Source organism: Nothobranchius furzeri, chromosome 16 (genome assembly GCF_043380555.1).
Source record: "Nothobranchius furzeri strain GRZ-AD chromosome 16, NfurGRZ-RIMD1, whole genome shotgun sequence".
Taxonomy (NCBI): Eukaryota; Metazoa; Chordata; class Actinopteri; order Cyprinodontiformes; family Nothobranchiidae; genus Nothobranchius; species Nothobranchius furzeri.
The window spans coordinates 45,100,323-45,111,535 of record NC_091756.1 but is presented as its reverse complement, the minus strand read 5'-3'; the positions used below and the strand labels follow the sequence as shown (position 1 = coordinate 45,111,535).

The following is an 11,213-nucleotide window of genomic DNA, read 5'->3' as shown; positions in this document are numbered from 1 at the left end:
CATTCCCCACATAATGAACAGCTCCAGATTTTCTCTGCTTGGTAAATATTTGACGACGGAATGATTTTCAGTCCTGTCAGACGCAGGGAAACAACTCAAAAGTTGTATTTCAGTCCCTTCGTTCTCCCTTTATCTCCCTGTCCTCTTCCCATGTAAATAAGGCCAACTCCCCCTTACTCCGCACACCCCTCTGAGGCAGTTTAAAGACCCAACACTGTCTCCTTGTCTCCTTGACAACCAGCTTACACTGGGGTCCTGTCGTGGCCTCTCTGTCTTTTGTGTTTGGGAGCTCAGAGAGACCAAAATAAAAAAAAAAAGGGAGGAAGAAAGATGATGAAAAAGTTTCTAAAAAAGATAACAAAGATGACATCACAGCTATTTCATCCCACAACTGAAAACGTGGTATGTGTCCCAGTGATGATGATGATGATGATGATGATGATTAGCCAGAGGCACAAAATAGGTGGCAGCTCAGTCTTAGAGCATGGATGGAGAGAGGGAGGCCCACAGCTGAATGGGGCATTGTGGAAAGACAGTGGGCACACTGGGCAGCAACACAGAGAACACTAACTCACACATCATGCCGGAGTCTGAAAACACCCACACTGGGCGACAATGGCAAACTTCATCGCTCCGCTTGGCCCCTTCTGAATACACACATACAATAGCAGGATCCAAATAAGATGCTCTGTTATTTGTGAAATTCAGCACACTAAATTCCTTCAGTGGCTCTGCCCCTTTGACCGGCAGCAGATGGCTGGGGCCGATCTGCAGTAAATATGCACGCGCACGTGCCTGCGTGGGGGTCGTGGTTGCATCATAACTTTAACATCACTGTAAGTAACAAGCATGTCAATGCATCCCAGGGTTTACATGGATGCTGTCTGAGCCAGTTCTGCATCCAATCACGAGAAACATCACGCAGGCTTGGACCAAATTTAGCCCAATCAGCTAATTAAAGCAGACCAAAAGGGCTGAGGAGGTCCACCACTAAACAAGTTTGACCCCATTGTTGCTGCTTTCATCTGTTTGGCTCTCTGCTGCCACTCTGTGGATTATGTGAGGATTTGCAGCTTTTATTTCAGGAATCACTGCAACAGGTGTGGAGGAAAGCAGATGGAGTCTTACGGCGCTTCACATTAAAATCAGTCATCCACCCACGCATTCACGCTCTCATGGTGATGAGCTACAGTGTAGCCACAGCTGCCCTGGGCATTGGCGGAGGAAATGCTGCTGGGCACAGGCGCCATCGGTCTTTCCAACCACTAGCAGGAAAGTGTCTTGCCCAAGGACACAACAGCAGCACTGTCTGGTGGGAGCCGGGATCAAACCTGCAACCTTACAATTACTGGACAACCCACTCTACCTCCTGAGCCACTGCTTTCCTACATTAATATAAGTATTAAACATCTGTATTTCTTCACAGAACCCAAGGTTTAAAGATCAGTTTTAATTGAATAAATATAGCCTCTGAGCAAAATTATTTAGCTTCTCTCCATTTATTCTGATAGCAAATACATGGGAAATGTGCATTCTCATAACATTCAGTCAGAGTGAAAATTAATAATATACTGTTTCTATTTGAAGGCTTTGTGACTCAAATACAAAATAAAATGTGAATGGTTTTGTCTTTACCAGGTCTTGTTATTTATTTAAGAAACATTAAGCCAGAATTTAAAAGTAAATGCTATATAATGAGCACACAGCGTGAGTGAATTTTAGAATCACTTTTAGAATAAATTTTTTAAAATATTTTTTACACGACTTTATCCGTCACATTATTGTAAGACTTCTGCTGTCACTTTTGCTCATTTTTGGTTTGTGGGATTTTGTTTATGTCCACATTTGTTTTGTTGTGAAATCTAAATATTCCATACTGTTTCATTAATCTTACAGCCCAAATCACATTTTGCAAGCAATGCGCTCTAAATCAGGATCTTATCTGTTTCTCATAAAAGACAAATTCAAACAAGCAGAGCAGCTAAAAAGATTGAACTTACAGTTCCTATAGTTGTCATTAAAGCAAGACTTTTGCTGTCAGCGGCCGAAGAAATGTCCAGGAAAAATCTCTGGATGTGGACCCTAGTGTGTGCAACCCTGATGGATTGTACGGAAGAACCAAACTCAAAAGGGCAGTGTTGATGATCAATGATTGCTAAGAAGGTGAACTGGATTTTACTCATTTTATCACAGTGAGTTACAATTTTTGTTAAATAGGGAATAATTTAAAGACACCAACTTTTTGATGGGTTTTTATTCTACATTGTGTATTTTTATTGCCTTTACCTTATTTTAATTGCAATCACAAAATTAATCAAATTTGCTCCAACAGCATCATGTTTTCAAATGCTACAGCTTGGTCCATAAAACACATTAGACCACATAATGTTTTATGAGGAGTAACAGCTATAATCTTTATAAAAGACAAATCAAATATTTCTAAAGTCTAAATAACATTCCCATCATAAGCTAGAAGGGCATCGGCTTATTTTTGTTGAAGTTTTACTCAGCTATAAAGTTCCCCACACTTTCCCCAGGATTGCTCTGACTCCATGAGCTGTTACGTGAAACAGAATCCATCTTCTGCCTCCTCAAGTCTCTGGGACTGAAATAGAATTGTTGTCTATCAAGCTCTAAAAAGAAGAAGTAGACAATTCAGTGAACAAAACGTATGCATGGGAAGAGCATGGTCCATCTATGTGTAGGCTACAACACTTGCTGGGACAAAGTATGACAAATATAATAAAAATAGTAGTCCAATTTCTAAATTCGGAAATCCAAACTTTCCGCTCCTAAGCCAAAATTATCTGAATTACATTTATTTATAAAGCAAATAAATTTATAAAGCACATCAAGCATGTCGTTAAAATACTTTAATATACTTCTTTAATTGTGTGCGCTAGAACGATTTTAAACCCCTGGAATTATGAGTTTATGTACACTCAAGTGTACTTAATATTTTTTTTAAACTTCTTTTAAGTTTCTGCTTTTTTCTGAAGTGTCGTAAAACTTTGGGTGCAAACGTTTGGTTTTCCTGGATATAAACAATAAGATTTATTATAATAAAAATATATACACATTTAAAGTTTTTATTTTAATTTTTGTATTTTTTGTGAATGCGAGTTTGATTTTGGAGATTTGTTGAAGGTTAAAGTGAGTGCGTTGACGTAATGACAGTCCACGACAGAGCTCGCTTTACGGCAGAGCGTGTTGCTGGAGGTCAGGGTCGTGATGTATAAAATAGCTCACTGCATTTTTTAGCAATAAGACGGTGTAATTACGCTTTAGAAAATTAGCTTTATCAGAATATTGATTTCGGTTTATTTCGCTGATCCTCGTGAAATAGTTCGTCCTGGGTTTGAAGATTGCCACATAACTGCGAAGGCTGCTAAGTTTAGCTCGGTTAGCAGCTACTTTCTAAGGTATAATTGAGCTCTTTGGAACAATTACGGTCATGGACAACAACTCACAGGGTTCAGGGGGCTTGAAAGCGGGCCTCGGGAATCTTTTTGGTGGTGGTGGTGCATCTGAATATTCCAACACAGAGCTCGCCGGTGTCCCATGTAAGTAGCATGTAATACCGATACAATGCTAGCTAGTGTTAGCATCCCCGTAACTTCTTTCTTTTGTTTTAGTGACAGGAATGAGTCCCCTCTCTCCTTACCTCAACGTAGACCCTCGATACCTGGTTCAGGTAAGCTTCTATAGTTAAATTTTGTTCATATTTCATGCTTATTTAAATTTGACTGGTCTCACTAATCTAAATGTTTGTTTTAGGACACAGATGAGTTCATTTTACCCACAGGGGCCAACAAAACGAGAGGAAGATTTGAATTGGCTTTCTTCACCATTGGTGGATCATGCATGACTGGTAAGTATATTTTAAGATTTTAACCCTACTTCATTAAAATATTCATTTTACAACCTGAGATTAGTGTTATTCACAGCGGAGATAATATTTATGTGTTCATCGTGTTCAGTTTATACAAAAACTAAAGTCACTGCAAAATCTGCTGCTTTCATGTAAAGTAGCTCCAACAAAAACAGATCATCTAATGTTGTCCTACTGTGATGTTGGGTTATCACATCATATTCGTGGCTTGACTTGAATTCATGTTCAGCGTCTTGGGCTTCCTGACAGGGTTGCGGAAGGCGCTTTATAAATAAAGCTTTGATTGATTAATTGATTGATTGATTGAATTATTGCCCTGCAGGAGCTGCACTTGGAGCTGTAAACGGTCTGAGGATGGGCCTGAAAGAGACCAGAGACATGGCATGGTCCAAACCTCGTAACGTACAGTAAGTAAACAGAAAAAATAATCACCAGGTAATTTTACCTGCATTTTGCATCGCTTTTCTATAACGTTACTTTTTCTCCACCAGGATTCTTAACATGGTGACCAAGCAGGGGGCTTCGTGGGCCAACTCTCTTGGCTCTGTTGGTAATCAGTGGAAACTTACTCATAACAACACATTTGACCATTTTTATAACTAAATGTTTGTCTGTAGTTTGAGGTTAACAGTTGTGTGAATTGGACACGAGTTCACCTTTTAAACGTTGTGTTTGTTGTATCATTGCAGCCTTGTTGTACAGTGCATTTGGTGTGGTGATTGAGAAGACCAGAGGAGCAGAAGATGACATCAACACAGTGGCTGCTGGCACATTAACAGGGATGCTCTTTAAATCTAGTGGTATGTGTCTTTTGTGTTTGTGTTTTGTCAACCTAAAGCCTGATTCATGCTTCTCCGTCTGCGTCAGTGCGGAGACACGCAACGTGAGCTCCGCAAGGACGGACGGAGTCGAGCTCTCTTCTCTAAACATCCGTCAGTCGAGACAGACAACGCAGGCTTGTGATTGGTCAGGACGCCGCTGTCGTCTACACCGCCGCCATTGCGCCTTCAAAAACATGTGAGCCGAGGATAACTAGCGGCAGACACGGAGCAGCTTGAAGAATACCTCGCGATAAAACTCTAAAAACATGAACGTTTAATTCCCCGTGACTGGAGGAGTGAAAAGATGCTCAGCAAGCGTTTTATTTGTGGACGGAAATGACAGGAAACGTGGGTTTAGAGATGGCGAACGCATCTGGAGGTGGAGGAGAATGAGAGACAAATATGTCCGTGTTAAAAAGTCTCTTATATACAAAAAAACCCCACAATATAAACACACTATCTTGGACCGATACATGACAGGGTACCACTGAACAGCGCTACGCCCTCTGCTGTCCTGCTGGGCAATTGATCTGCAACACTCCAGGAGACGTAGAAGTATGAGAGCAAAACTCTTCCGTCAATCCGTGCGTGTGTGTTCCTTGTGGAGCTGACGGAGAAGCATGAATCAGGCTTTAGACCTAATTTTTTTCTGACCACTTGTTGATTGGATTGAATCAGACTTCCTCTGTAGAAATGTGGAACATTTTATCCATCAGATTGTTGAAATTAGAACATTATAACTTTTATATTAATAGAAAATTACACTTTGGTGTTTTTCTTGTTTACACAGTTACATTTATACATTTTCTCTTACAGGTGGTTGAAAATCCTAGTTTCCCAGCATCTCTCTTTTTTTTTTTTTTTACCTTTCAATACCAAAGCTCTGTTGTTGTGTTAGAACATGCAGAGTTAAGAACAATAATTATGCTAATGCTGAGATTATTTTAGGAAACCATAGGGGTTATTGAATACAATTATGATGAGTTACCCTTGTGGGACTTAATTGTTAACCTGCACACCTACTATTATATCTAATTATTGTTTTCAGGGGTAAAAATGATGAATAATTTGTTCTTTTTCTCAGGTGGATTAAAGAGTGTAGCTCGAGGAGGTCTGGTTGGTTTAGCCCTGTCTGGTGCCTATGCTTTCTACAACAATTGGGACCGTCTGACTGGCTCTTCCTCATCCTCCAGGCTGTACTAAACTTGACTGCACAGCTGCTTCAACATGGGGCCAAATATCTCAAGAACACAACGATAAGAGAAGCTGGATTCTGGTCAAATGAGGTGTTAATTACAGGGAATAGCACGCTGGTCCCGTTTCCATCCATAGCCATTCAATCACAAGCGTTCTTGAAAATCAGAGATGTTTAAAAAAAGTGAATTCAGAAAAAGCAGACAAATCTATCTGTAACTCTTCCATAAACAATGATCTGATCAGTGACCCCTCACAATCGAAGACTGATGCGTCCACATATGAAACATGAGGGCGTTTGGGTTAAATGAGCCAGTTTGTAAGATGCCCTCTGACATCTGTGTGCCATCACCAGATGTGGATGCCAATTTTGGACTGAAAGACTCTTACAACCTGTGAACCTGGAGCAAAGCCTTATGGTCTATTGACTTGTATTTATTAAAAGATATATTTTCTGTGATTTCTGCTATTCTGTGTAATAGGAAGTCACTGGAACTGCTTACTGTTCACCTGTCTCCAACTAAAATAAAACATTCACAAAGAATGTGCTTTTAATCAGATTTATTGGTGAATTTAATTAGGATGTAAAAGCGTGACTACATAGCATTGCTCCATGAGAGAAGAGCAAACCGATATAAAACTGTTGGCTAGAATATGTATTTACATAATCATTGTAGAAATTGTGTTTGTAGAACAGATTATCTGTACGAGAAATGGCAGAACTGATGTCAGTGCAGGAAGAAGTCCCTGATGCGTGTTGCCTCGATCCAGGGGATGTAGGCAGCAGTGCGGGTGAAAACGCTGGGCTTGTTCTCCACAGTGCAGCCGATGGGGCCAAAGCTCACCACCCCATGCACCTCCCAACGGTCCTGACCCAGCTGGCACAGCAGAGGACCACCGGAGTCACCCTGGAGATGGATGAATGGATGGATGCATGAAGGAGGAATGAGAAGTGGATGCAAATTTGTAATGAACCACAAACACTTGTACCTGACATGCTGCTGGGGGGCCCTCGGTGTCTCTGAACCCGGCACAGATCATTGAGTCCCGGACGCGGTCGCCCCAGAATTTCTTCTGCTTGCAGGTTTTGAAGTCGATGATGGGCAGCCGGGCTTGATTCAGAGCTTCTGCCAGGGAGACGTTCTCCTTTCCACCTGAAATATGTGACAGATGTTTCTGTGAACTGGATTTCTGGTTCCGCTCGCATTTATTGTGTCTTTAAAATGTAACAAAACCAACACCGTGACACATTTCAGAGAGCATCTTTTATAAAACTGAAACTAAGAATAAGCAGATAAGAAAACATTTATATATCATAAAACATGCTACACTGAATAGATTTTTTAATTATTATTTTAGTAATTTAGTCTGTTTACAATTTAGCTCGAAATGTATTTTAATATCAAATAAAACTGAACCTAAAATTTTCCAAATAGGTGATATCTTCCTCAAGTTAACAGCTTCTGAAGTTCCACATTATTATTAATGATAAATGACCCGCACTTGTATAGTGCCTCTCAGAGTAAGGACTCCAAAGCGCTTTACACTACAGTGTATCATTCATCCATTCACACAAACACTCACACACTGATGGTGATGAGCTACGATGTAGCCACAGCTGCCCTGGGGTGCACTGACTGAGAAACAGCATAACTAATCAACATAATTCAAATTTATTATGAAGAATTCAATTATGTTAACATCCCTCATTGATGTTAAACATGAGGTTTATTTTCCTGGTGACCTTTAAGTGTCCCTGCGTTTGTGTCCCCTGTCTTGGACTCACCACGGGTGTCCCCCCAGCCTGTGACCCAGCAGTAGTGTCCCGGGTTGAGGGGGGTCTGCTTGCGCGGCAGGCAGGCGTAGCGGATGAAGTCTGAAGGGAGGATGTCTGTGGCAGCCTTCACCAGGGCGATGTCATAGTCCAGCTCGCTGTGGGTGGGATAGCGGAAGTTCTCATGCCGGTAGATCCTCTTGACAGGGAAGATCCTCTCTGCTGTCTCTGAACGCCTCAGTTGGTGCTTTCCCAGGACTATCCTCCAGCTCCCAGGGTCCTCAGCTTTGCCCCTGAGAGTGTTTGAGGACAGAACTTTATTTAACTAATAAAAAGTCCACGCATATGTGGAGAATTTAATGGTTTTCTCTTTACTTTTGGAAGCAGTGAGCTGCAGTGAGCACCCAGTTCCTATGAATGAGAGTTCCTCCACAAACATGAATGTAATGCTTACTCCCCCGCGGGCGAACCTGTAGGAAACCAGACAGCCAGAAGCACATCAGCACGGAGAATTCAGCTGGAGGAGAAAGTAGCTTCAGACAACAGGAAATGGTCTCTTACTTCCTCGTATTTGAAATTCTCAACGCTGATTCTATTTGCTCTGCAACATTGATGTTTTATCAAGCCTGGAGAAGTTTTGCCATGTGGTGGATTTGCTAATGCTATCGGTTAGCTTACGCTAGCCGAGGTGTCCTCTGCTGTTTCCTGGACGCTAAACCAACAACAACCTTCTCCAACTTTAGTCAAGATGGGTGAGTCCATGAATGTTAAGCGACAGTGTTACGTAGATCTGTCAGGATTTTCGGATCCTATAGTTTCACCGTCTATTTTCTATCATAAGCTAATGCAGGAGATAAGTGTAGGAGACTATTTTCATGTTCAGCCTGCATGAAAAACTCAGAGTGACCGGTAAATCAGAAATAATCATTTAAAAAAGGTTTTTCAGTGTTCCACACCTTTAAATATGTTTGGACTAAAACAGCATTAGCTGTGTAAGGGGCTAAAGGCCTGTCTTATTACAGGGAAATATCAGTTCTTGTATGGTGTTTTACAATAAAAGTAAGTCATTTATGTTGCTTTTCTGTTTATAAGATGGAGGCATTTTAGCAGAGGACCCAAACACCAAATTTGAAATATGTAAAATAAATATTTACTGATTTTCTCCCCATGTGAGGTAATGATAGGAAAGTTGAGAATTCTGGCTCCAGTCATTATGTCGGGTTACACAACCAATGTTGTTGCTCTACATTAATTCAATTAATGAGAAAAAAAAGTTTTTATGAACCATTTAAAATGAAAAGTGGCTTCCCATTAGTCAGATATAATATATTGTACTAAAATATTCAATAAAATTGCATTGTCTTGTGTTTTTACCTACAGGTTTAAACCTATAAGTATTAAGATGACATTTTTCAACTTCAAAAAGGTTATTGAATCGTACTTTTTAAAACAGTTTTTTTAAACATCTGTAAATGGACGCCAGAGCCAAACGTTTGTTTTGTGACCATCTACCAATTAAAGAAAACCGTAAATACTGTCATGACTCCCAACCTTCACCCTCCTCTGCCTCCTCATTTACTCTTCATTCAGCTCACCTGGTCCCCTCACCAAGCTCCTGCCAAGCCCTGTTTTCCCTAGCAACCTCAGTCAGCATCACAATCAACTTCATTCATCTCACCTGTTCCTGTAATCAACCTTCATCCACTTCACCTGCTCCTGACTCCTCAGCTCATTACTCACACCTGTTTCCCCTGCTACAAAAGAACCAGCCATCCAGTCATTCACTGCCAGATTATTGAACGTTATTGCTAGCAAATCTTCCAGTCATCCTCCCTGCCTGTTTTCTGCCTCCGGACCTTGTTTTTCCTCCTGACCCCTGCCTTGCACGCTGCCTTCCATTTCAACCTCCGCCTGTCCCCGACTCTGTCTCCAGCCTCGCCCTCCTGGTAACTCTGCTGCAAATAAAGACATTTTTAATCTATTTTTACTGTGTTTGGCCTTATTATGGGTCTTCTGAGTTCTGTTTGTGACAAATACACTTGATTTGTTTAAGTTTAGAATAACTTTCTCTGTCCTGTTTAGGTGTAAACACTGAATGAGAGGCATTTTTACAGTTTCTGACCTTTAAAAATAAATATTGAACACTGCAATGTGATTTAATAAGCAACAACACTAAAGATCTACATGGCTTTGAAAGAAATATTATAGCGCCTGTATAGCTGGGTAACAATTGTGGCATTAAATGGTGATTAACCTTAATCAATTTCCCTCTGGGATTAATAAAGTATTTTTGAATTTGAATTGAATAGCAACAGGAGCTAAAAGTGTTTGACTAAAACATTTAATCCTGAATGCTATGCCAGTGATTCACCTGTAAAGACACCTGCCAGGGCCAGGAGTGAGGTCTAGCCTCGTTTCCAGACACAATCCTCTCAACCATGTTGGGTTTGAAGTGAGCCATGCCACAGTCCATTGGCCAATCTGGGAGAAAAACACCACGTTAAAACAAACATGATGATTTTAAAGCTCATTGTGGATGAATCTGATGGATTTTATTGTGCTCTCACCCAAGTGGAGGATTTTATGCTGTGGCTGTTGCTCTGGGATGAGTGTATATGCAGCTGCTGGCAGGAATGCCTTGCTCAACAGCAGCAGTGGCAACAGAGAAAGAAACAGGAGCAGAGGAGGTCCCCCCGGTACAGCCATAGTTGTTAGACAGAATCGCCGATCGCTACTCAACCACCGCTTTATATAGCAGGCAGCAGGCATACACACATGTACACAAACGGGTGAAGAGCACACGCGGAGCAGCAAATCACCAGGGACAATGAAGTGTGTCACAACAAAGGCTGAGCGCTGGATCGTTCTCCTGTGAGTTTTACTGCAGCTGAGAAAGAAAAAAGGGAATTTGGGGGAGTCCCATCAGCATTTTACACTCATACAGTAAGTTCACACCTACAAAGGCACCACTGTAATGTACACAAACAAGCCTAAGGTCACATGACAAGTGGTGGTGACACAGTGACCTGAACATGACCTTCCAAAACTCCCCATCACTGTGTAAATATGGCTGCAGAAAATATAACATCATGAGACAATTTCATGTCTCTCAAAAGTCAAATCAAGAGCAGCAGGTCAGCTTTCATCCATCCATCCACCAGTCTATCCATCATCTATTAATACATCCATCCATTAATGTATTCATCCATCCATCCTTCCATCAATCCATCAATCAACCCTACCATCCATCCATCAACCCTACCATCCATCCATCCATCCATCCATCAACCCTACCATCCATCCATCAACCCTACCATCATCCATCCATCCATCCATTCATCCATCCATCCATCCATCCATCAATCAACCCTACCATCCATCCATCCATCCATCAGCCTATCCATCATCTATTAATACATCCATCCATCAATGTATTCATCCATCCATCCATCCATCAGTCAACCCTACCATCCATCCATCCATCCATCCATCCATCCATCCATCATCTATCCATCCATCCACGTGTTCATCC

General features: G+C 41.2%; 2 protein-coding genes across 2 annotated transcripts; one reads left to right on the top strand and one right to left on the bottom strand.

Annotated features, from left to right (window-relative positions):
* Nucleotides 1–2,901: 2,901 nt before the first annotated feature.
* timm23a (translocase of inner mitochondrial membrane 23 homolog a (yeast)) lies at nt 2,902–6,451 on the top strand. Its single transcript, XM_015962834.3, has 7 exons — nt 2,902–3,563; nt 3,636–3,694; nt 3,778–3,871; nt 4,215–4,299; nt 4,384–4,442; nt 4,582–4,692; nt 5,798–6,451. The coding sequence occupies exons 1-7, from the start codon at nt 3,455–3,457 to the stop codon at nt 5,914–5,916; spliced, it is 636 nt and encodes a 211-aa protein (XP_015818320.1). The 5' UTR covers nt 2,902–3,454; the 3' UTR covers nt 5,917–6,451.
* A 184-nt stretch (nt 6,452–6,635) lies between these two features.
* On the bottom strand, nt 6,636–10,427 carry zgc:112285 (chymotrypsin-like elastase family member 2A). The gene is made up of 6 exons (XM_015962833.3): nt 10,249–10,427; nt 10,053–10,162; nt 8,057–8,151; nt 7,694–7,974; nt 6,898–7,061; nt 6,636–6,815 (listed from the first exon to the last, which is right to left on the bottom strand). Exons 1-6 carry the CDS (start codon nt 10,385–10,387, stop codon nt 6,636–6,638), a joined length of 969 nt encoding a protein of 322 aa, XP_015818319.3. The 5' UTR covers nt 10,388–10,427.
* Between the last annotated feature and the right edge of the window lie 786 nt (nt 10,428–11,213).